The sequence below is a fragment of the Phymastichus coffea genome, unplaced genomic scaffold, assembly GCF_024137745.1.
Source record: "Phymastichus coffea isolate CEN01 unplaced genomic scaffold, Cenicafe_Pcof_1.1 PCOF00008, whole genome shotgun sequence".
NCBI classification, from domain to species: Eukaryota; Metazoa; Arthropoda; class Insecta; order Hymenoptera; family Eulophidae; genus Phymastichus; species Phymastichus coffea.
In genome coordinates, this window is record NW_026706819.1 from 6914467 (window position 1) to 6941766 (window position 27300).

General features: G+C 33.3%; 1 protein-coding gene, 2 long non-coding RNA genes and 1 pseudogene across 3 annotated transcripts; 1 reads left to right on the forward strand and 3 right to left on the reverse strand.

The window, feature by feature from the left end:
- Positions 1-9492: 9492 nt before the first annotated feature.
- Positions 9493-18588, reverse strand: LOC131670440 (uncharacterized; annotated as a pseudogene).
- A 1749-nt stretch (positions 18589-20337) lies between these two features.
- LOC131670447 (GATA zinc finger domain-containing protein 14-like) lies at positions 20338-21683 on the reverse strand. The gene is made up of 6 exons (XM_058946056.1): positions 21620-21683; positions 21286-21414; positions 20961-21152; positions 20784-20855; positions 20616-20708; positions 20338-20498 (listed from the first exon to the last, which is right to left on the reverse strand). The coding sequence occupies exons 1-6, from the start codon at positions 21681-21683 to the stop codon at positions 20338-20340; spliced, it is 711 nt and encodes a 236-aa protein (XP_058802039.1).
- A 328-nt stretch (positions 21684-22011) lies between these two features.
- LOC131670321 (uncharacterized) lies at positions 22012-23515 on the reverse strand. Its single transcript, XR_009302437.1, has 4 exons — positions 23437-23515; positions 22720-23122; positions 22444-22588; positions 22012-22359 (listed from the first exon to the last, which is right to left on the reverse strand). It is a non-coding gene; the product is annotated as an uncharacterized LOC131670321 (long non-coding RNA).
- A 313-nt stretch (positions 23516-23828) lies between these two features.
- LOC131670331 (uncharacterized) lies at positions 23829-25156 on the forward strand. The gene is made up of 3 exons (XR_009302440.1): positions 23829-23952; positions 24035-24122; positions 25103-25156. It is a non-coding gene; the product is annotated as an uncharacterized LOC131670331 (long non-coding RNA).
- Positions 25157-27300: the final 2144 nt, after the last annotated feature.

Genomic DNA, 27300 nt, shown 5'->3' on the forward strand with positions numbered 1-27300 from the left:
ACAATTGGAAATGCAAAAAGAAAAAACACCTGTAAATTATTTTGTAGCTATAACATGAACTGAATAGTTATTTCAAGGCTATCTCTACGAGATTCGGCTTGGGTATTAATGGGTTAATACAAAAATACTTCATAAAACAATGAAAAAATTATATTTGATGTCTCATCACTTGTCAGAGACTATAATATCTGCCTTATTATATTAGAAACTATTTACAGGCTTAACAATCACTTAGCACATAGATTAGCAACATTGATTGTTACTAAATTTCCGTCTGAGACTCTTGACACGTGGTTTATTTTTGCGGTCAAAAAACAAAATTCCTTGAAAAAGAAGTCAGAACAAGCTAAAGGTAAATTGCTGGTTCAATGGCGAAACCGAAAAAATAAAAAGAACAGGATCGAGCATGTCTTAAAAAGTGAGACTGGAAAAGATAAACCAACAGTGAACTCAGACAACGGTAATAAGATGTTGGTTTTTGAAGTCGGTTCAATAGCATATTTTCTCTTGTAAACTAATAATTATTTTACATATTCTATATATTTTTGTAAACGTTTTTAATGATTTACTACGTTTTAGATGCTCCTGTAAACGAAGAAATTGAAGTAGCCGTTGATTGGCTGCAAAACAACAAACAGCCATGGATTATTGTTGTTGACAAATGGAAACAAACCTTCAGCGTTCGTCATAAGGATCTTAATCTTGATTAAGAAAAAAGTATTAATAATATCATTGAAAAATAGAAATTATATAAAAATCCGCTAGGATATGAATTGCTTCTTTTGGATGGAAAACATATGCTGTCTTTGGATGCAGAAATAAACAAAGATTTTTAAAGACTTTGCGAATGCAATTTTCGATTGGAGAAAGGTTCAGCCAAAAGACAAAACTGTCTTAAATTTACAAAAAGAATTGAAAAAGTTTAGTATTAATAATGGTAAATATATATTAACAATATAATACTCTTATAATTTTTAAATAGTAGTTTTCTAATACTTTTTTAATTTTATTTTAGATTCATATGTTACAATTGACTTAATGCTAATATGTCATTTATTACCACCTAAAGTATTGATAAAAACAAAAGACAAAGTTTACAAGGCTTCTATAGGTGATGCTAAAGACAGTATTGTAAAACATGTAACTGTAGTAAAATTAATTATTGTTATAAAAAGTTTGGATAAATTGTAATAATAACATCTTTTTTTAATTTTCTAGGTTATTGCAGATGTAACAACAATTCGAGAGAAAGCTGTAAATGAAGCTAGAAAAACAAACTCGACAATTCAACCGCATATAATCATCATAGGAATTGATGCGACAAATATTGTCGAAATATTTGTTTCCATTGACAACATATTATACAAGGTGTCAAATGTATTGCAAGCGTTTGATATTTGTTTTCAAACGTTCCACGTTTTCAACATCAAATATCCTACCGAAACTGAGCATATTTGGATGCTCGTACAAAAAGGACTTTATTTTGTGTCAACGAAGTACGACAAACCCATATCCTATATAGCTGATGTTATTAACAAACTTCAGAGAAAAAAAGGAAGTATTATCTAAAAAAGGCCGGCTTCAACTGTAATAGAAGACGACGAAGATAAATCTGACGAAGAGTCAATCGAGATGCAATAATCCCGTTTGTTAATTTTCATCAGCATTATATTTCTGGCCTTTTTTAAAATTTATTTACTATCTTAAACTTTTATAAATTTTTTTTCTACGTTTTAATATTCAGACTATTTCTAAGCAACGTTTAATCTTAGTATTTATTTTCGATAATCGATATACTGTGCTTTAAAATAAAGCACATTAAATAGAATAGTAATAATTCTAATTGTTTAATACGTATTCAATTATAATTTTTTATTTAGTAAAAATATTATAGTAAAAATGGTATACTTTTTTTTTTGTACGGAACATTTTAATTCTATAAAAAATTTAAAATTTCATGTGCAATTGAAACATGAATATAAGATATATTCAGAATGTGAATGCAATTTTGAAAATTGTAAAAGTAAGTTTCAAAATGTTTATTCTCTAATGCGACATATACAAAATACTCATTGCGAAACAGAATTTACAAGAGTTAAAGTATTTGACGAAAAAAATTGTAATAGCGGTATTATTATGTTAAGTGAATATAATGATAAACAAATCAGCGCTGAAGACATACGTTTAACTGAAAGCAATAAGTTTGATATTCAAGTGTATCAAGACATGGTTTTTAATAACGCTTTGATTTTGATTACTTAATTATATACTGAAGGAACTTTAAATAGAAAATTGATTCCTAAAATCATAAACGAAATATGCAGCTTTTATATTAGTAAATGTATCGATCATTTAAAAAGTAAATGTTGCGATAACGAAATTTTGAAATTGTTATCTGTTTTGCAAAATGGATTTGCTGTTTTTAAAACCAAATATTTGACGTTAAAATATCTAAAAGAGATTGATTGTCTATTTTTGCCCGTAAAAATAATTATGAAGTCATTTTTAAGAATTGGAAAGAGATATAAAAAAACTGTACATTAAGTGTTATTCCATTGGAACTTATTTTTAAAAAATTTTTAGAATTATCTAAAGTCTTTAAAACTATTATTGATGTTTTTGAAAGTTGTGAAACAAACAATTCGTTTTTAACATTTTTTTAATTCAGATTATTGGAAAAATATTAAAACTAAATTTGGCAAGAAAATTGTACTTCCATTAGTATTGCATTTCGATGATGTTGAAGTTAATAGCCCTCTTAGGTCTAGAAAAACAAAAAATAAAATTAGTGCAGTATACTGTACTATTCTTGGAATTCCTTCAGAATTTTCGAGCCAATTGGAAAATATATTTTTATGCCAACTTCATCGTAGTATTGATCATAAAATATTAGGAAATGAACGGATATTTTACAAGCTTATCAATATTTTAATAAACCTTTTTTCCAATGGTATTACAATTAATGTTGAAGGAAAAACGTATCAAGTACATTTTGTATTGGCGTTTATTGCTGGTGACAACGCTGGTTTAAATGACATTTTAGAATTTAATAAAAGTTTTAATGCACAATATTGTTGCAGAATTTGTTACGTAGACAAAGTTATACGAAAAAAATTACCAAGCGAAAAACGTTTAAGAACTGTTGAAAATTACGACGTACATTGTAAATCTAAAACATTTGGCATTTCAGAACCATGTACTTTTAATAAGATAAGATTCCACATTTTCACGCAATTTTAAATGTATCCGTCGACCCGATACATGATATCGTTGAAGGTATATGTAGGTACGACTTAGGCCCCGGTCCCATAGCTACGTATGAATGCGGACGGATTTGGACGCGAATCACAACTCTAGTAAAATCACTAAAAATATCTAGTTCGATTATTTAGTACCAACACTACCGGTAGTGAGCAAAAGTAACTGTTGTTTAAAACTGTAGCGCCGAACGTACCACATTTAATGAACGCTTATCTAACCTATAACGTTTGTTTATATTCCGTCAATGAACCGTGCCACAGGCTAAACTTGTACACCTTTGAGTAAGTAATGCAAAAGTCATGTTAATATTTAATCCTTAGTTGTGAAATTATTTGATGATGACAAATATTTGAAAGTGAAATAAATAAATGCTATAATATTTGCAGTTGATATAATTGTGAGAAATGAATCCTATTGAAAAGATCATTATGGAAACGTACGCTGGAAATACATTTATGTTTGACCCTGAAGACGAGAAGTACTATTTAGAAGATCAGAAACGTGCTGTTTTGGAGAAAATTCAGAAACGTATAAAAACAGAACAAGCTGTTCAAATGTCAGGTATACAATTTACTTTTCAAATTCGCATGAATATTGATTATCGATGAGTATGCTAATGTAAAAAAAGTTTTTGGGATGATTAATACATATTATTTATATTGTTTTCTTTAGTGGAACAGATTAAATTTAAATATAGATATTGTATGCTTAAAACGTAAAGCTCTAGCCGTTGTTCCTTTACTTCAACGCGAAGAAAAAAAAACTCTTTACTTCCCTCTTTTTTTTTTGAAATTAATATCTCATTCGTATTTTGGACTTGAGAAGAAATTGTGGTATGGGAAAGGTGTCAAATTAAAAGAAAACACTTAGGAGCCAAATGATGTATAATTTTGGCTCCAAGGAAGAAAGCCTGTTGCCAGGCAAAACTCCCTCGAACGGAAATTAAATGAAAGTTACAGATAATGATGTGCGATATTGTTGTGTGTATGTGTGTGTGTGTAAGTTGTTGGTTGTCCGTCTATTTGAGTAGGCTGCGAAGCAGCGGTTGATGAATTTATTGTTTATTCGTATAAGCTGCGAAGCAGCGGTTTATCAATTGATTTTTGTTGAATGGACTGCGAAGCAGCGGTTGAATGCGTGAATATTATGAGTGCACGTCACGTCAGAAATCGAGAATAGAAATAATTGGAATGCGGGGAATGATGATAGAGAAATAGAATTGAAAAAAAAGGATTAAAATTGTAAGATGAAAGGATGCGTGTCGCGACCGCGCACACGGAGGACTCGCGAACAGAAACTCTTTATGCGATAATATTGAATGACTACTGTTTGAAATTTTTAATTCTCTCGCGAGCGATTAGTACGTCCGAAAACGTTCAATGCTGAATCTGAACTAAACCTTTTTCTTCTTCGACACGCGACCTCTTGTGAGAAAAGCAGAGAAAAGAGAGCGAGAAATAGAGAGAGAGAGAGAGAGAGATAGAGTCATAGGAGAGATCAAAGATTAGATAAGAGTTTGTTTTGAAATGACGTGGCGCGCCAGCTCATAGTGTTGATTGGCATGATAGTGTTATTAAGGAATAACGATACTTTTACAAATGAATTGAAATTTAGTCGGTTTCGACTAAACAGATATCTCAGAGATATTTTTGTAAAAGCAGATAATTTGGTTGAAGCCAAGAAGAATTTAACCTTTTTGCAGAAAAGTATTTATCAAAGGATGTTTTATTTGAAACCTTTTATTAAGAAAAAAGATCACAAAAGCAAAGCTGGAAAATATCAAATTATGTCAAGCATTAAAAGTAAAGAAACTGCGTCTATTGCTTTTACCAATGAGGTAAAGAACTTTCTTGAGAATACAAAAAGAAATACTCTGAATGAGTTGATAATTATTTTGAATGAGAAAATTAAAAACTATAAAGATTCTCGAACCCAGAGACTTGTGCTTTGGAAAATACTTAGAATAATCAGTGATTATAATAATAATTGTAAAGAAAAATAACATGAAACGTAACGTTATAGGTACTCAATCTCATATAGTTTCATAAATTTAATCATATTTTGCTCTTATATTATTAATTCTCCTAAACCCTTTTAAATTTTGTATCATCTGATAGCATTAACTTGCGTGTTTTTTTCAAATTCAATTTAACAAATTTCTGCCTAATCTTGTACCACCCGTGTTTTTATAATAACCTGAATTTGGCAGAATCAATGGAACAATCAAATTAATAGAAAAATTTTTCCAAAAGATAAAAGATAAAATTTATTTAGTTATTTAAGACGATTCACTGTAACAATTTTTGTATGCTACCAAGCTGCCTAATAAATATGAATTTTTTATAAAATGAATTTAATAATTGTTTTTAGTTGATAAAATTTATTTTTCATCTTCATAATATGATGCAAATATGTGTACCTATACACAAGATAAATAAGGTCATTGCCAAGTAAACACAAACACGCGCGCATCCCTTCTTTGGTCTTCTGCGTTCCTTCCTCCATATTATAATAGTTCCAGCAGTTTCGGCTTGGCAACAGCCGACATTTTCTTTCTTAGTCTCAATTATTTTGAAGCAGATATATTTTGTATCTGCTTCAAAATAATTGAGACTAAGAAACACATGGAGAGATTACGACATTATCACAATTCCATTCTACAATATTTACGATTACTTAAACTAATAAAGCAAGCGGAGTGAGTAAACTTTATTCAAATGTAACCATCTCTAACCTAAAATTTTTGTGTAGTTACAAATAATGAGATTTTTATTTTTATTTCAGAATTTTAGAATGATTAGTGTATATATCACCAAGATTTAGAATGTTTTGTCACCGAATAAAATTAAAACATTTGTTGAAAGAACAGTTATCCAAATGATGTGGTAAAATTATTTAATATATTTTGTAACGAGTGGGCTCGTTAAGGGGCAGATAAGTGGAATTTGAAATAGCGCGCCATGCGCAAAAGACCCGCGCAGCGAGAGAGAGAGAGAGAGAGATAACTACGACACGCGGGCTCGAGAGAGTACACGTGCAACCGGCGAGCGGAGAGCACACGTCCAAGATTGTTTTCGTTTTTCGTTTCCTTTTGCTTGATCATCATCGCGTGCGCGTAGCAATCAAAAAAAAGGTGTGGCCACTATTACGAAGTGGCAGTGTGGTGAATAGGATTGGCGTCCAGTGCCGGCGATCGCGCCAAAGTGAATAGATTGGGAGACACCATCCGAGCGAAGAAATCTGGCTCGCCGCGAATCGTCGCCCACAATAAACAAGGGCTGAACGACGGCTAGCTCGACTTCAACGACTTTGGGCGACGACCTTCGCGAGAACAGACTTGGATCGTAAGGCGAAGCTGTCTGCAGCAGCGTTCGCTCGCGTAAGTCCATCCAGAAATTGTAATTTTTGCGTGCGAAATACTGTGCGGGCTGCGCGCCGACCGAAGTCGTATCTTCCGTCTCTCTCTCACGCGTATGTGTAAGCGGACCATGCGTCGCGAATCTCTCGGTCAATGTGGAACACGCGCTAGATTGTAAAACAATAACCGAATAAAACCCGCTGTGAATATACCGAGCAAGACGGCGAATTTATTCGACGACACCAGATTTTCTCTAAGTTCCCTTCTCCTCCGCAACGTTTTCCGAGAACCTGCAACCGTCGCTCTTCTTCGTTGTTCCGTGCTTTCGCGCTCGTTTTCAGGTTGCGCTTTCGACACCGAGCTAGCCGAAAAGAAGGAAACAACGGCGATATAGATATCTTGATAACGGACGGCGATTTGCGATTACGAAGAAATCAACAACCGTTACAATTTATAATATAATTTAAGAAGGTATATTGAGGCATTTGAATGAGAAATTAATTTATATTCTAAACTTTAGTTATAAAAAGTGGTTTATTGATTATATTTTTTCAAAGCTTTTTCTATTGTTTGTTGGATTACATAAAAACGCATTTTCTTTATTTTTTTATCTTGTGATTCCCTAAGTGCCTGGTACAAAATCTCCACCACATTATTTTTTATTTTTATTTCAATTTCTAATTGACATTTGTCGTTCCTAGCTCTCATAGCAGCAACCTGCATAAGTGCTTTTGGTTCTGGAGCATTTCATATCGATGGAAGTTGCTGAGAGGAAGGTCCAGCCTCATTATTTTTAAAAGAACCAAGTTGCGTGACTGGTGTTGGCTGCCAAGCGTTCAATGTAGAAGAGAGCTGCCTAGAGGAAGGTCCAGCCTCAGCATTTTTAAAAGAATCAAGCTTTGTGACTGGTGTTAGCTCCCAAGCGTTCAATGTAGAAGAGAGTTGCCTAGAGGAAGGTCTAACCTCGGCATTTAAACAAAATGGGTTAACATGCTGTTTTTGGATGTTCGTAAGTACAAAATCTTCATAACCATCAAGAATTTCTAACTCTGCTGTCTCAGAATCAGAATAATTGAGAGAGTCTTCTTCTGTGTTTCCCATTAACTCATCGTAGACTTCTTGCATAATATCTTGTTGATTATGTGTTTTATAAACAGGATCCTTATTGTGCGAGATAAAGTTTTCCAACATAATTAACATCCTGTAAAAACTTTCTGCATTATCTGACAGCATTTCCTTGCGTGTTTTTTTTAAATTTAATTTAACAAATTTCTGCCTCATTTTGTACCATGTATTTTGAATTTCTGATGCTGGTGTAAAAAAAAATTATGTTTTACAACTAAATTTACGTTACATATTAAATGTAACATATATGTTACATTTATAACAGTATTTTTTGATATGATGTGTGGAAAGTGCGATTTTCAACACACCTACCGAGCATGCGGGAAAAACGCACTTTCCGCATGGAGTGTCGAAAAATAAATACCTTCTACGACTTCATGTAATTCGTCTTCCATAGCATTTTTCACATAATGAAAAAAGTTTTCAGTCTGCACCTTATCACCATGTCTAACATTAGATTTAGAATATAAAAATGCATTATGATCATCTTCAATAACTTTTTTAATAATAAATTTTTCTCGGCGATTCATTATTATTAAAATTGATTTTACGGATTGAATAAGTACTTGAATATCCAAGATTAAACAAAGTAGAATAATCGTGACTGTCACGAAAATTTCTAATTTATTGGCTTGTGTGTGTATGTATGTGTGTGTGTGTGAGAATATGTCTAACAAAGACAAAAAAACGCACACAGCCTTATGCGTATTGATGTTCAAACACTGAAAACTGTAGTGTACTATTATCCGCCTATTTTAATTAACATCTTACAATTATTTAACTATTTAAATTTGAATTTTTTAGTGGATCCATCGAAACATAGCGCAAAAAAGAATTACATTTTAAAATAATTGGAGATGGCAGATTCAATGGAACAATCAAATTTACAAGAAAATACATTTTATGACATACTTATTAATTTTTATATGAATAATCCTGCTTTATATGAAAAAATGGAAGATGGATATTCCATTACAGTAGAAAAATTAGACAAACTGTCTATTTTGTCCAACTATTTGAAAGAATTAAATATTCACAAAACAGGTTATAATTTTATTTTTTATATACAGTATTTACATTAAGTTTAGTGATTTTTATGTTAATTATATTTTTATAATCAATTAATTTGTATTTTTACAGTTGCTGACATCGTTAGATCATGGAAAGATTTGGTAAAAAAGTTTAAGCAACAATTAGCTTTTGAAAATTCTGCCAAGTCTGGTTTTGCAGCACATAGTACAAACACTTTTCCATATTTTGAAAGCTTATCCTTTTTACTATCAGGCGTAAAAAATAAGAAATCATTATCGTCTATGGAACTAGCTTCAAGAACACCTGGAGAGTATAGTAAGTGTTAGGTTATGGCAGATTTTCCCAATATTAATACAATTTAATTCATACAATTTAATAAATTTTAACTATAAACAACCCCTTTATTTTTAGGTCATTCCTTAGGATTGTCAAAAAATTTAAACAATGCATTTTTCAATTCCGATTCTACAGTTGATAAGGATTCATCTCCATCCAACAAACGCAGGTTATTAAACGTACCTGAATCTGATGGATTTGCTAAGAAAAAAATGAAAAGTATTACTGAAGATGATGAAAATATGAAGATTATAGGGCAAAAAATTATGCAAACTTTAGACAATATAAACAAAAAAGTAGCAGAAAATGAAAAAAATGAAGAGATGATACCTAACCAAGTGGATTCAAACGAGTCACCATAATTAGATTATAAAATGATTTTACTTGATGCTGTTAATAAAATTCCAGCTGGGTGCGAAAACGAGGTTTTGGAGATCATAATTGAGGAACTAGAAAAATTTGACAAAGAAATAAAAGAAAATTGATTAAATTATTTAAGTTATTAAATTATTGTAACAATTTTTGTATGCTACCGAACTGCTCAATAAATATGAATTTTTGGTAAAAAGAATACAATAATTGTTTTCTCGTTGATAAATTCATTTTCATCTTTATAATGTAATGTAATCATAAAATTTATATTTTTTCCCACTGCCATGTACTTGACTTTTTTTATAAAGAATCAACTATTTCTAATTGTAATAGGCTATAAATCTTATTTTTAACAATGTTATTCAAAAATAGCCTAATATTCTATGTTTTTTTATTTAATATGGTAAAAAAAATATAATGATTAGTTTCTCGTTGATAATAAAATATATTTTTCATCTTTATATGTGATCAGAAAATTTACATTTTTTCCCACTGCTATGGGACAGAACCTTGAGGTGAAACGAAATATATACACAATTGTTCACGTAGCCTAAAATGTTGTATTATATTTTCTACATCTTGAGGTTTGTTTGGCAGCACTTGTTGATTGTTGATATTATTCCATCTATTGCCTACTTCGTTATATTTGAAATCCAGTAACATATTATGCAGTGTAACAGGCTGCCGCCTAGTCGATAATCCCTTGAAAGTGCCTTTATTACGACTAGACGAAGCCTTGTTATCTCTGTGCTCAAAGCACAGTAACCTACCTTGCCTCGGAGTGCGCCTGCGCAGAGTCTCTTTACTATTCCGAGTTGGGTTCCCCCAACTCACCGCTTGGCGGCGCTGTCGCCCCTTGCTAGTAGCGCTCGTGCGGCCGCCGCTGGAACCTAAGTTGTCGATTCGCGTCTATCGGTATTCGCACGATTCGTGCTACGCAACCGGCGAATTCGAATCCACTGTAAATAAACACTGACGCGACCTCCGGACAAAGGAAAGACACAATAACCGAAACTCGTTTAAATAAAAATAATGATCGATTTATTCAATTAAATCAATGACACGGGGAATCTGCCGAGAGTCTTGCGCACGCTCGCGTGAATGACAGTACACGCTAAAAATGAGAGAGAGAGAAAACCAAGGATGCCGCGAACTAACCGCTCGCGCGCAACAAACAAATTCTTCGCGCTCGCTGCGCGGTATCGCACGCAAATTATAACAAAAGGGGGAAAGGTGCACCTACCGCAAGAACGATGAGGATACGGTGGCCAACCGTATCCGACTAACACGCTGTTAATAAACTGATCCGCAGCTTGCTGCACCGCCTCGATTGTTGTTGCTGCTGTCGCTGCTACTTCGGCTGCTATTGCTGCTGCTACTGCACCCACTCACTCAAGTTCGCAAAGTCACCAGGAAAAACGAGAAACTCACGAAAATGGAGGTTAGCGCGACGCTGACAGACTGAGTAACACAGTCATACTGCCGGTCGGAGCCTCCCCTCCCGGTCATTGCCCCTACGCGCTCTCTCTCTCTCGCGAACCGAACGCGGCTCCTCTCGCTTAGCCGCTCGTTCACCTCGCGCGAGTCTAACGATTTTCGGAAATCGTTGCAGCAGGCATACTGTACTCATAATAATTTTTTCTGTCGTTGAAAGTTTCCAATCCAAAGATGATTGGTGAATTAACCAAACCGATGCCAATTCACCAAAAGCGCTTTCAATTATTCTCCGAGCAAAACTCATCTTGTAATTAAAGACCCTTTCTAACATGGTTAAATGGTCATTTCTAACGAATGGTTTCATGAAATATGTTTTTAATGGAAATATCCCATCTCCAATGAAATGAAAAGGAAAGACTATTTGTGAATTTGGTAACTGTGTAGAACGTGGTAATTGAATTTCATTTTGTAGAAGGGCATGTCCAAGATCACTATGGGCAAAAATACTGGCATTGTTCAAAGAACCTGTAAAATTGCTAAGATATAATTCTTACAATGAAAACTTAATATTCTTTTTTTCATTATTTAGGTATATTTTGATCATCATCATACCATAATCTCCAATATTAGCCCATATGAAGCGTTTTTTTGAATCACAGCAAGCCATCAACACTATGCTAAAGAATTTTTTGTAATTGTAAAATAGACTTCCACTATTGGGTGGCTTTTTTATCTTACAATGTTTACCATCCAAAGCTCCAATACAATTGGGATAAAAAAGATCTGACATAAACTCATTTGCTATTACATGGAATTGTTGAAGTGAAGGAAATTTGAGAAATATTGGTGCTAAAGTTTCACATATAACAGTACATACTTCAGGTATCACTTTTTTTATAGTAGTTTCTCCAATATTATAAAACCACTTATTTTTCTTAATACTATCAGCATGTGCTAAATAACTGAAACAAAAATGATCACATTTCATATACGCATTTATAAAAGGAACTATATATTTTGGCTATTCATAAGTACGAGGTGTGATCAAAAAGTAAGGTGAATTTTTATTTTTCTCAAAAAATATTTATTTATTCATTAATTTTTATTTTATCTCCTTCAAAGTAATCCTCCTCGGATATAATGCACTTGTGCCAACGCTTTTTCCAATCCTCAAAGCATTTCAAAAAATCATTTTTTGTGATCTTGTTTAGTTCATCCTTCGATGCCGTCTTTATCTCCTCAATCGTGGCAAAACGCCGTCCTTTCATGGGCCTCTTCAGTTTTGGGAACAAGAAGAAGTCACAGGGGGCCAGATCTGGGAAATATGGTGCCTGTGGCATCATTACTGTGTTGGTTTTAGCCAAAAATTTGCGCACAAGCAACGATGTGTGAGCAGGGGCGTTATCACGGTGCAAAAGCCAATTTTTATTTTTCCACAAATTCGGACGTTTCTGGCGGATTGCTTCGCGCAAATGGCGCATAACTTGCAGGTAATATTCCTTATTTACTGTTCTACCCTGTGGCAAGAACTCATGATGCACCACGCCCCTGCAGTCAAAGAAAACTGTAAGCAAAACCTTTACATTTGATCGAACTTGGCGTGCTTTTTTTGGTCTTGGTGATCCAGAATGCCTCCACTGGGACGATTGAGTCTTAGTCTCGACGTCATAACCGTATACCCATGTTTCGTCACCTGTTATAACCCTGTTGAGTAAATCTGGATCATCGTTGACGTCATTCAGTAGCTCTTGGGCGATGCTCATGCGACGTTTCTTTTGGTCGAAATTGAGCAATTTCGGAACAAACTTTGCTGACACACGTCTCATGTCTAAAACACTCGTCAAAATTGATTGGCACGAACCAAATGAGATGCCAATATCATCAGCAATTTCTCTAATGGTAATTCGACGATTTCCCAACACTATTTTCTTCACTTCTTCAACATTCTCACCAGTTGTTGATGTGCTGGGGCGTCCAGAACGAGGTTCGTCGTCGGTGTCTTCTCGGCCTTCTTGGAAGAGTTTATACCACGTGTAAACATTTTTTTGGCTTAAAGTAGACTCACCGTATGCCACTTTCAGCATTTCAAGTGTTTTGGAACATTTGATTCCATTTTTCACACAAAATTTAATGCAAACTCTTTGATCCATGTTTTTAGACAGCAGCAAATCGTGGAGCACGCAAAACACTTCTAACCTTGATGCCTCTCACAAACAAACCAAACATACTACAAAGCTGAAATTTGGAACGTATGTTCTAGACGAGTGTACCGACATAACCAAATAAAAAAGTCGAAGATCGAACGGACGTAGCCCGCTAAATTTCAAAATTCACCTTACTTTTTGATCACACCTCGTATGTGAGTATTTTAATTTTAAATGTTAATACATTAATATTCATACTTACTTTAATGTTAAACTCAATCTTAATTCACTTGGTAAAGGTGGCCTCCTACTCCTTTTAATCAAACTAACACGAAGCAGTTGATATAAGTACTCAAAAATGTGTACAGGTATTCTTGTGAAATTAATAAATTCTTCTTCATCATTGAGTTTGAAATATTTAAGGGAGTATGGTGGGTACGTAGTTAGTCAGTTGAGAGAACGCCTCGACTTTAAATTGACTCGCTTAGTACCAATCATAAGTTTGGCAACGTCGCGCATATACTCTGCTCTAAACGCTCAACGTACGTCTGCTACCGCGTGTATTTATTATGCTTGTGGGCTAACCTATAAAAGGTAACCTGATGTTATACAGACTGAAAAAATGAGTGAGAAAAATAACTACTGTTATTTCATAATAATTATTATTTATTTAATATAATATTATAACGAATTTAATTCATTCGTTATGTCTCTCTCTTCCCACGCATGCATGTACACAACTTATATACTTGTACTATATTTGAATTCACATTATATTGTACAGCAGCCTGCAGCAGCCGACAACGTCGAAGTGTAAGGTAAGAGAGAGAGCCCGGCATGTCTACTCACGTGCGTACAAGCAGAGAGAGTCGCGCTCGCATGTATGCGTGTATGCGTGTGGTCGCGCTGCCGAAAAGTGCGATAAAAGAGTGGGGACGCCTCTCGCGGCAATTGACTGGCAGACGTAACGCGGACGACATGTGTCTGGACGCGCATCGAGGCAAGGGCTTTTCCGTCCTTTTTTTTGCTTGGGCAATCGCCGCAATTTAGCGTCCCTCGACTTCGTCCTCTTTACTGGAGTGTTTGGACTTTCGGCCTGGCATTGCCTGGAATTGTTTTGCGAGTGCGTGCCGTGGTGTGGCGACTTGACAGAGTGGTGTGCGCGCGCTGGGACCTAGCGTTAGACGGTCCCGCGCTTCTTCACCACTGCAACCTGCGTCCGGGAACGCCGTCCGGCGAGCGGATACCCGTTGTACCGAGGGCCTGGCCGTTGCCGTCGCATTGTAAGTACCGACTCGTTTAGCTCTCTCTTGCTGGCTTGCCGCTTCTCTCTCTCTGCCGATTTACCACTCTGTACGCTTTCCCTTGGATGCTTTATATAAATTATTTTTATCCTTATTCTCCGTGTTCCTCTAATTTTGCGTCCAACTCTCACTCCTTATCCTGCGACACTCTACGCGGGCCACGAGGCTGCCTGATATTGTGGCTAATTGAAGGGCCTGGCCACACGTGCTACAACGCACCCGCCTCGTGGCATCAGTAACTGGTTAAGCCGAGCTGTCAATTAATTTATCCTCTCGATTATAACGACGAGTTAGCTAAAACCCCGTTATAATATTTAATATAAAATGTTTATTAAATTAATAAATGTGGAGTTTTTTATTAATATGATATAAAAAATTTTTTATTAACATGAACAGAATAATTTTTAATAAAAAAGTGAGCTTCGCTGTTCAGAAATTCGTAGCGTCATTCCGAAATCCGCACCTATACCGAGGCACATGGAGTACATGCGACGTTGCCACGTCGTCAATTCACTGACGAAAATCGTAAATTTACGATATGAATTAGTCAATATCTTTTGTTACAGGCTCTGATTGATAGTTTTGAAAGCACCAATGGATTCAGTATTTTTTTCTACGTCCCTCAGAATTTTTTCATAATTTTCTCATTTTTGAATATCTTTATAATAAAAAAACAGCGTTTTCCTATAAGATCACATGTTAATTTTAAACATTAATTTCTCAGGTTTGAAGCTCTGAAGGGTCACCAAACTTGAACCATAGCTTAAGTGAACCATAATACACATTGTGTCCAAATTACAAGCAATTCTCATTTTTAATAGTCTTAGCCACCATACTCCCTTAAACACCTTTTGGTAACCATTATATCCTGTCAAATAATTACGCCTGATATGAGGTTTACTCCACCATCGTCGGAATAGTTTTCTTCTTCTTCTAATATATTAAAGTACTTCCGTAAAATTAAGGCCTAATTCCACTAATTGCAGTTGCAAGTCTATCAATTCTCTATTATTTGCCATCTTATAGACTGCAATAATGTATAGGTTAGATAGACGTTCATTAAATGTGGTACGTTCGGCGTTACAGTTTTAAACAACAATCATTTTTGCTCACTACCGGTAGTGTTGGTACTAAATAATCGAACTAGATATTTTTAGTGATGTTACTAGAGTTGCGATTCGCGTCTGTACCCGTCCGCATTCATACGTAGCTATGGGACCGGGGTCTTACAAGGAAAGGTACCCAACTCGAACTCACCGATTTTGATGATTTTGATACATATTGTGGAACATAAAAAAATAAGAGACATGTATTTTTTTTATCAGCTAATTTTCACTTTTAAGGAGTAAAAACTTCCCCTAAAGTTAACCTCCAAAAAGCGTTTTTTTAATATCTCGGCTTAAAATTAATATTTTTCAGTGAAATAAATTAGAGATTATTTCTTACAAAAGGAGCAAGTATTTCATGGTGATTTGAAGAGTAAGGGTAGCATCCCCTATTTTTTAGGGGTTGAAAATATTTTGAAAAAATATTTTTATAAAATATTTTTTGGCATAATTTTATAATAAAAAAGTTTAAGCCGACTAAAAAAAATTGGAAAAAATGTTTAAACATCCATAATAACAAAATTTAGTTGACGTCTTTCGGTGTTTTAATAAATATTACCCCTAAGGGGGATAAACCACCCCTAACACAAAATAACTGTAAATATATAATTCAATACATAATATTTCGTAAAAATTTTGTATATAGAGGTTTTCGAGGTCGCTGATTACAAATCTGTTATCAGATTTTGAAAATTTAAAATGGCGGAACCAATATGGCGGCCGAAAATGTCGAAAAAAAATTTTAACTTGTTTACAAATGTGTGATCTTTGTAGCCTATATATGTGAACTAAAGAGCCTTAAACCCTAAACCCCTAAACAACAAATAGGCTAGATGCCTGTGCTTTTTAACCAAACCACCTCAAATTCCTAAATTTGTAAACAAGAAAATTCTGAGTGTGAAGCAGTCTTATAATTTCCGTAGAAATTGTTATTAGAATGTTATTGAAATTCCTTTATTGTAAATTTAACTTATAATGTATTTATTTAACTTATAATGTATTGTTTATAATATTAGAGTATAATAATAATAATCTACAATCTTTTATCTTTTGCCACAGTAAATTTTTTGTATTGAGCATAAAATATATTATTTTATGAAGTTTTTACAATAATGGTAGTCCTCATAAAAGTGTTTAAAGCACAATGCTTTTTTGCACCAACCACATCGTACAATTGCAATATTTGTGCACCTTTCTATTTCACAATGTGTTGCACAAGCCTTTCCAAAACTGAAATCTATAGGATTATCAAATTTATCTGGTTTTTCATTGACATAACCACTTTTATACCAGCAATATTTAAACAAAACTATGTATCTCGGTGAAGACAGTTGATTGTGAACCAATAATTGAAGTTTAATTATATTATTTCTCATATGTAAATTCATATCATGATCCATTATAACAAAAAATTTACCAGAAATTCAGCCCGATACCCTCGAAATACAGATTCAGCGACCCAAAAAACATAAAGTAAGCCTAAGGTACCGAGGGCACTTTCCAAAAACACTCTAGGGTCACCACCGCCCGGACTAATTTACGTGTACATGTAAAGTAGCACCTTAGTTCTGAGACCGCTCTTTTTCAGTTCTCTTATGTATGACGGGTTGCTGTTTTGTGGTGATAAACGAAAGAAAAGGCAAATCAGATTGGACCGTTACACGGTATTGAAATAAATGAGCTTTGAAATATACATAATGAAATACCTCAAAGGGCATATACTGACAATTTTAATGCATGATTTGTATTCATTAAATCGTCTTTAATTTTGTCTTCAATTTTCGCCAAAAATTACTAATTACGACTTTTGGCCATATAACTCATCCATTTATGTATATTACTATTTTCATTTGGCCAAAATCTATCGATTACTGCTTTTAGAAAACTTTTCTAACGATTTTTTCCTTGTATTACATATAACAATACATATAAAATCTTTTTTTCAAGTCAAAATTCGACGCCATCTCCGTCATATTATTATCTAAAAAACTACAAGGGTTTTGAAAAATATTTCATCGTATTTATTGAAGATTTTTAGTGCTGTTAAAACTCCATTTCTGATTTAAGAATCAATTTTGAAAAAAACACATCACGTCATCTCCGAAGCCCTTTTTATCAAACTACTTTTAGTATTATTTCTTGTTGTTTTTTCATAAGTTAATGATTATAAATTATAACGGGGTAGATATTTGCCCGCGTTATTTCGCGAGAGATCAATAAATATTTTATACAGCTCGATGCGGGCGTACGACAAACGCACGAAACTATGCCCGGATACTTAGTTACGCCTTAAGGCCCGCGGGAGCGTCGTGGGTTCAGTAGCTGGTCTTCAAGTTAATTCACCGACGGGAAAAGCGTGGAAAGTGGTAGAGTCAGGTGTAAATGAGAAAATAGGTTGCATAAAATAAATGACATTTATACAGCTCGTAGGTTTACATAGAAAGCAGCACGGCGATAAAGAGAGAGAGAGAATAACTGGCTAGCGAGAGAGAGACAAGGTACACAAGTAGGTACTTACAAATGCGCACGAGACCACGGATGAGCCTTATCAAATGCTTGAATACAGGGGGACGATCGGCTAGCTTGCACCGGAATAGTCCCACACACTAACTTGCAACACTGTGCACTATTTACGGTGGGAAGTCTCTCCTTTCTACTGCCGCTGGGCCAAACTAAAACGTCTCAATGAAGATAAGCAATATCTTGACTTCTTTTTGAAAGCCGGCCGGCAGGAGCACGTGTGTTTTTGGCCGCGATCCTCAAGCTAATGTCGCGGGAGCGTTCCCCACTCTCTCTCCCCTACTCTATCGAGCCTAAGTCGGTTCCTGTCGCGCGGTCGTCTCTCCCTCGCACGTTAGCGCGCCTTCGGTTTGGATCGGCACGAGCTTATCCTTCCTCTCGCTAGTTCGCGTTGCAAATTAAGTACAGTCAAACCTCTGCTACTGCACCCTCCGCAACTGCCCGACCTCTGCCACTGCCCGTTACCTAGCCTCTCTAACTGCCCGATTTATGACTCGAGCGCAGTGTCGTACGCTCTCGGTCGCTTACCTGGCACCTGCCGGCGGCGCACTTTTATGGGTCTGACGCCGACGCGTCGCTCTTATATCTTGCATATCTTCAAGTATAAGATGACTCCTTGTAATTTGTGACTTATGATTTACACTCCTTGTAATTTATGACTCTTGTAATTTGTGGGGGGGGGGGGGGATATGTACCTAAATTTGTAACATTTTCTCCGGGCCCCCCTCGAGACCAGCGCGGCACGCCACTCAATACCCGTACCTGACGGAGCGCTCTTATTGGCTAACGCCAGAGAGCCCGTAGCGGGCAGTGGCGGAGGGCACCAACTCCCGAAAACGTGCAGTAGCAGAGGTCCGACTGTACTCTCTCTCTCTCTCTTACCTCGTACTCCATTGTCTGCTGCGGCAGCCACTTCTAGGCTTTGTACGTAAAATTACATAAATTAATATAAATATAAGTATATAAGTGTATATATATAAGAGTGGTTGTTTGAGAGAGAGAGAGAGAGATATAACGAGTGGTTTATCACACGTTATAAAATTTATAATAAGAGAAATTAATAATATTCTTAACTTTAATTCTTATTTTTATATTAACATGAGAAATCAATAACATACTCAACTTTAATTCTTATGTTACATTGTAGAAAAATATGAGAATGTAAAAAATATGACAAAAAATACCATGAAAGCAAATGTTATTCTTTACGTAGTAATTCAACTGTAAGTAATTCAAATTAATTTTGTATGATTTTTAACAAAGGCTTCGGGGATAGCACTTAACAATATTGCATTATTGACTATAATAAATGAAATAAGAATTTATAATTTTGCGCAACTGAGATTATTTTACGTTAGGTGTATTAGAAGCTATTTGTGCGAAAAAATCGACAATTAATTATACGAATTTTTTTGGTTTCAAAAAATGTCAATCATAATGTAGGTTTTCATTAGAATATCCCATATAAGCAATGCGATAAAAATATTTAGGGTATAGTTATATTGCTTATATTGTACATAATGTGATCAAGTGTCGCGGTAGCAACACGCAGGCGAGTAGGTTATGAAATAACTGCGAACTGCGGGCGCACCTTACACTATATACAATACATTGGCTAAAAGAGGGCGTGGCCAAAAGCATTTTTCATCGTTTCATTATTTTCACGAGCGATATGGGCATGTATTATATGGTAGAATCGATCATTGAGATTACCATCTTTCATTTAAAAAATGTTTTAGTTCGATTGATACAATTTTCACAAAGTTATTCGTAAAACAAGATTTTTTGATAGTTCACTGTCTGAGCAGCTTTTTGTCCTACCAATTTTTTTGTCTCACGCGTATTATACGCATATCCCATGAGTATTATACGTACGCGTAATACTATGTTATACGCATATTCAGTGTCCCATCTATCTCATGTCTCATGTACATACGTTTATGTATGTATATGTATATGTGTTTGTGTTTTTTTGTTTGATTTGTTTGTGTGATTTTTTTGTTTGTGTGATTTTATTTTATAATAAATACTTCAAAACAATACTACTCGAATGCAAAACTTTCCAGTACCAGTAAACAAATGTATACCTCCCTTCGGATTGACCTTTGACTAATGTATCATAAAGTGAATTTCAAAAAATGATTGAAAAAAATGGAATTGTTAGTATTTTGAACGGAGCATCATGAAAAATATTGTCAGCATAATCAAAGATCATAATAAAAGAGAGCATAATGAAAGATATCGTAGTTATTCATTTTTGTGTTGATTTTTGTATTATTATATTATATTATATTTATATTTATATATATTTATGAATTCCTTTATTTACAGATTAATACGAATCAATTATTATTATTATTATTATTATTCTCTTGATTGTCTGGGTCATCGTCATTTCTGTTAGGCACGTAAGTGCACTCCTTTGCCATATTCCATAGAAATGTAGCCATGCGACTGGCATTACGCCTCATCTGAGAGTTCACAGCTGCATAGGGAGTAGTACCTATAACGATGAACAATTTGTTATAGGTCAAATTTTATTGTATAAAATATAATATAATATATATATTACAATTAAATTATATAGGAGGATGTCATATAAAATAATATCAAAACTTACGTCTGTTATTATTGCGGTTTCTGTTTAGTCTCATAACTGAACCTTGCATGGGCACATTATTTTGCTGGTTTACAGGGATGTTTTGCAAAGGCCCTGCAAAATTATTTGAAAGAAATTTCTTTAGTATAAGTTTGAGCCACTAAATGAGGACATGAATTCGTTGCTTACCTAATTGTTGTCCAGCAAAACCAGCATTCTCAACAGCACGACCAGCATTATTTGGGACAGCATTTCTGTTAGCTGTATTAAATAGAATAAAAAATTGTAAAAAAAGTTTTGCAGATTCTATTGTTACAAATTATTATAAAAGAGCAGCCGTACAAAAATGTATTATTACTTATATACCTTGAACTTGGTCATTGACTTGAGCTTGCACATTTGGTATTGCCGGATCGTTTGGAATTCCTTGATTTGCATGTCCAATTTCATTGAGTTGTTCAGGATGATGAACATGATGACCAATACCATCATTTTGATGTACATGTAAATGCTCATTGTCAACTCCAAAAATCACAGGATGATCCTGAATCTGCTGCACTAAAATTTATAGAAAACAGAACTAATTTATTTGTGCACAGTTTAGATGAGAATAAGTTTTAAGCTTGGTCATATAAATAAAACATATATGAAAAATCTATTGGTTTAAGGGAAAAAAATTAAATACGCATACCAGGTACTTGAGCATTTTCTTGTAAGTTCGGTGGACGAATTTGAACTCGGTTTTGCTGTCCATTACCAGCTCTGGCAAGTCTTTCCAATTCTTCATTATGGTTATCAATATCCATTTGTTGAAAATTATCTGCAAAAAATAGTATTGATCTGCAAAAAATAGTATTGATAGCAATAAACAATGAATAAAATGGAAACGTCAGATAAAATTATTTCTAGATTACTATATTTACTTATATTATTCAAATCAAAAAGTATTGTAAATGAATTCAACTTTTTCATATGTAGCATATTAAACTAAAAACTAAACTATTACAAAATTGAATAACAATAACCTGCTAGATTGTTGTTTTGATTGTCTTCACCTAATAAGGCATTTATTCGAGCAACTTCATCCATTTTTTGTTGTTTGTTAAGTTTATAAAAAGCTTTCTAATTCACTGATAAAATTAAAGATTTAAGCGGTTTCCAGTATTTAATATTAATACTAATTGCCTTTTTGCTTCACGAATTGGCGATTCTAACTTATATAAATTAGCCCTAGTCTTGATCACATTTATCTTTAAACAAGTTGACTCTCGCAAGATTTTTTTACCATATTTTAGCGTCAAACCGAAATTTGCAGGTAACCTTCGCTTGTCAAAACAACGTGTACAAGCACGATCGAGAACAATTGACGTATAGCTCTAAATAAATCCGCTAGGAATGTTCACATCACCTTTTGAATATACCGCTTATACACGTGATTTTTTTTTAATTTGCTATGAAAACTTAAAGTGGGTATTTTTTTGTATTATTTTTATCTATATCGATTTCCTTCAAATTTAGCTCGATAATTAAAACAAAATTAGTTTTTTTCTACTTACATACAGTGTCTTTATTAATGATTTGTATTTAGATTTTTTTATTACTGCTGATAAGTTACTTTTACAGTATAATTTCAATTTTTCCTCATATTTAGAATTTTTTTCACATTATTGTTTACAAACATTTTTTTATAAAGATTTAGAAAACACACCATTCTGAAATTTTTTTTATCTCAATACTACTGTTTTTTTACAAAATAATAAAAAACCTGGAAAAATAAAAAACATACTGTTATTATCAATTACATACTATTTTAATGAATGGCTATGCTTGACTCATTTTTTCAACTCACATGATTGTTTTTATTAGTTTAATATTTCATGTATTATGTCTGGAATGACATTCATTCAACAAACTCCACAAGAAGATAGAGAAGCTTTTGGCGTGGTGATATTCTTTAGTAATTTTGCCAGCTCGAGTTCCTCTAAAGGATTTACCTGAAACAAAAGAGTTCATTTTCAACTTAATTAACATATTTTTTTAAATATTATACTAACAAAAGACATTCAATAGTTAGAAAGTCACAAGTTAGATAAATTTATCCATCTATAGTATTATATAAACTTACGGTTATTATATGAATTAGTTGAAGATAAATTACTTGATGATTGACTAATCTGTATCAAAGAAGTAGATCTCGTTGATGGATTCTGATCAAACAGATTGGAGCTTGATATTGGAGCATTCCCTTCATTAGAATAAGTTTTTGATTCTAAATTAGTATCTAGATGGCTAGACTGTACCAAAGAAATATCTTTTGATGGAATCTGAGATAGATTGGTGCTTGGTGTTGGAGCATTCTCTCCAGAAGAATTTGTGGATTCAACATTAGTCTTCAGAGTTGTTGTATTAGTGCACTCTCGTGCCAATGCCAAAAGAAAACTTTCCATCCTTCTAAACTACGTTTTCTGTTTGGCATGTTTACCTCCTCTAGTTCCTCGTGTTTTTTTGTCTTGACGTTGCATATTTAGCTGCAAATAAATATGACCATGAAAACTACATAAGTTTTTTCAATTTTTTTGCAATATAATGAGCAAGTCATATTAAAACAATAAATACTGATAACTTGACTTGATTAATTTTAAAGAAATATATTGCAAACAAACAATTAATTTCAATTTTTTAAAACAAATAATGCACAAATATCCATGATTGAAATATAAGAATGTCACTGCAATCATGACAGATCTGAGAGCATTAAGTAAATAATCACAACTGATTATAAATATATTTTATAAACATGTTTTACTTGGTACTAAAATTCGTGTGATCTATTTATACTTACTACTACTAAAAATTAGAATATTTTATAACTCTTCAAAAATTTTATTCTGCTGAGTGGCAAATAAAATTTTATGTATACGTACACATACATGTACATTGCCTAACCTAATAAAACAAATCACAACACATGCGTGTTAGTGATGTGAATCGAGTTTAAAAAATTACCAAAAAAGTTGCCAAAGAAATTTCGTCGATAATTTAATCGTTAGCTCATCCAGCGAAGCAACGGCATTCAGAATAAAATTTTACATTAATCAATCAAAAATTCAACAAACAATCAACGACATAAGGTTTGATAAAGTGCATATCACACTTCGGCAAGTTCCTCACTTCAGACCGCTCGCTCTCTCCAGCATCTACTTACTGTATATAGTGTATATTCCATGGCGGTGGCATACACATGTGTCAAATCAAAATTAAGGAGCAAAACAAACAGCAATCCGTCTTCTTACTTTTAACATTCTTGAAAATACGTAGCCGTTATTTTGGCGACAATCAGTGTGCTCTGAGTATTCGAGTATGTATTTTTCGATTATATAGTAGAATAATAATTTTTGCAAGTTCGGTGAAATAATGACAAATATATCTATGATTTGCAGATTTGTGGTCTTGAGAAAGCTGTTCATCCATCCATCATTCAATTCAGATAAATCTGTTTGTTGGCCTTCTGGTCTTGTCAATAGTTCAGTGAGTAAAGCAAAATATAAATAGCCAATTTTATAAGCAATCCCAGCTGAAAATAGTAATTGGATATCTATTTATAAATACATGCATGAACGATATTTTTATCAATTAATAAATATATTTTCCTTGATCAATAGAAGAATATTTTATACTTACATTAAAAATAACACATCTAAATTGAAAATGTAAATTATATATTATTCAGCATGAATAACCAAACAAAGTTACGTATATGAATGTACTATTAACAAAAGCATACCTTTATTTCACAATTAATCACATCATTGTCTCAATTGCCATAAATTATCATCAAATCAAGATACGACAGTTTAATGATTTTTTTATGATTGACCATATCAATGGACAATGTCAGGGTCCGTGAAGGATTTATAATGAATAATTAATACTGAAGCCAATGGGACAATACATACAGTAGATTTCAATGGTTCATTGATAAAATTGTCAAAAAAAGTTACAGCAACTCAATGTCTCACTCACTTCAGGATCAATTGTTGATTAAAAATCCTTCACGGACACTGACATTGTTTATTTTTGGTAAGTCATACAAAAATGATTAAGTTGACAAAATTTGGCTTGGCAATTCATGGCAAATATGAAATGTACCACTGATAAAAGCATACCTTAATTCTACAATCGATCACATCATCACCTTATTTGCAATGAATGGCCAAATAAAGATACGTCAACATGATTATTTTTTTCATAACTTACCAACAATAAAGAGTGTCAGGGTCCCTGAAAGCTTTTTAATGAAATATTAATCTCAAAGCCAATGGGACAATAGAGTAGGTTTCAATGGTTCATTGACAAAATTTTCAAAAAAGTAACGGCAACTCATTTAGGAGCTAACATTTTTTGGTGTTGAAATTGAATATGTAAAACTTTTGCATAAAAGTAATGCAATGCTTCAAAATGATTACTAACCAATTTCCAAATTCTATATACCTGCATCTTTTTTTCAGATTTTGAGACAAGTAATTACAAAAGAAAAAGGAGTACTTCGAAGGTACAGAAGTGAGTATAATGTTTTTATATATAGTTACCATGAAATTTGTTTTTCAACAATAATTTCATAACAACTTTTCATTGTTGATTTCATAATAAATTTTCATTATTGATTTGGTATCTTTGAAAATCACAGTTTCCACGTACCGCAGGATACCACTTCATCAATAATACTTCATTTTTCAAATTTTCAAGTATATCTGTTTTTAATACTATATGCATTGAATTACTTTTTATTATTCGCTACTATGACGTTAATAAAATATGAATATTTTACTTTCTTCTTTAAAATATTTCCTCTCTGATTATTTATATTCTTGTGAAATTACAGGTACCTTGTATAGAACAGTAGAAACCGATATTGGTGAGTTTGGTAATAAAATAAGGCTGCTAAAAGCGCCGAATATGAGGCTGCTAATAGCGCCAAATAAAAAGCTGCCTAATGCGCTAAATCCAGGCTGCTTTAAGCGCCAAATACAAAATAAAAAAACTGAACACTGTGCAATATTTATCATAATTAGATATTTTATTATTGCAACCTTTGGCCCTTACCCCACACACCTTTCCAGAAAGGTAAAAAACCGGCAGGCGAGTAGGTATTGGCATCTCATTAACATCTAGTGTCTAGTAACAATATTTATTCTAATGAATATTTATATCGCTATTATTTCTTCACTATGTCCAATATGGATGTCGATTCCATGATTCAAGAGCATTCTTGCTGCATGCATTTATGAAACTGAAATTGTTTTCAAGCTACAATGTATGTGAACGAAATACGATCCTAATAATCCACTCAAGAAAGGTGAATCTGCATTAATCTTAAACTAGAGAAAATTGTGAAATCAATTTTATACAGGCAAGTAGATTTTTTCTCGAACTTGATTTCAAATAGATTAGTGCCCTAAAGTAGAGAACGTTCTGAAATCAATTTTGTACAGGCAAGTAAATAATTAAAACTCAAATTACTAAGCTTTGAATAAATGCCATAAAACTACTCGTCGGGCCCGTGGCTGAGAAAATCAACAACGAACTTATAACTTATTAGGTTATTATATAGTTAGAAATTGTAGTGAGTTAGTTCAAAAAATTAGCGTGTGGTTAAAAATCGAATGTTTCTTTTCAACTGCATTTATTGAAATCTATAGTGTATTGATTACGTACATTTATTTTACGAGAATACAATCCATTCTTCTTCCGAATTTATTTTGAGTAGCGATCTTTGATTACATCATCAGTTTGATTTGGTTTCACAGATTGGTGTTATGCTATAATGATAGAGACTACTTACAAGTTCCTTACCATCAACAAGTTACAAAGTTTTAAGAAATTTATAGTTATAATAAGTTTAGAAATATTGATACGATCTAGTTGGAATTGACAATAATAAACTAATCATTCTAAATATATGCTAAAAGAATGAGATATAAGATATTGTTTCGATTGTCACAACTAAAAATAGCCTAGTTGTAAGAACGTTTACTTATTCTGAAACAAAGTTCGAATAAACTTCGTAAGACTACTCGTCGGGCCCGTCGTTATGGAAATCAATAACGAAACTAAATCTTACTTAGCTATGACTATTCCGGATTCAAAAATTATACTGTGTCTGATGATAAATTTACATATTTAACTTATATGTAACTTATATACATATACAATGAATTTCATTGCACTAAAAGTCATAATCTGAAAATAAAGTTTAATCATCAATTCATATGGTCTAATGCAATATTTTTTTGTTTACAAGACAATTACCATGCCAAGTATAATGATTTACATTTTCAACATTTTAAACCCAACTGATTCTATATATAGAATGTAATTATATTATACTGGTGGTTAAAAAAAAGTATTTACTTATTAATACCAAATGATATTTGTTTATTAAATTCAACTACATATTGGCTTAAAATATATATATATATATATATTGTAACGGGGTAAAACCGGTTAATAAATTATATCGCGCGATTACCTTGAAAAGACACGCGAAATTGTCAATGCTCACTACTATTCCGGGAGAGCACGAGAAAGCAGGCCTCAGTCAACCGATAATCATTGATAACCTATACTAAATTGAGTGGAAGCTATGTGAAATGAGAGAATCAATGAAAACACTTGTTAGTAATGTAGATCGGATCTTTTATTGTCC

Excerpts from the sequence above, each read along its gene's own strand:
- LOC131670447 (XM_058946056.1), bottom strand. The coding sequence starts at position 21,683 with ATGGATGAAGTTGCTCGAATAAATGCCTTATTAGGTGAAGACAATCAA. Across the intron at positions 21,153-21,285 it reads AGAAAATGCTCAAGTACCTG|TGCAGCAGATTCAGGATCAT; the intron begins GTATGCGTATTT and ends TATAAATTTTAG. Across the intron at positions 20,709-20,783 it reads TTTTGCTGGACAACAATTAG|GGCCTTTGCAAAACATCCCT; the intron begins GTAAGCAACGAA and ends ATAATTTTGCAG.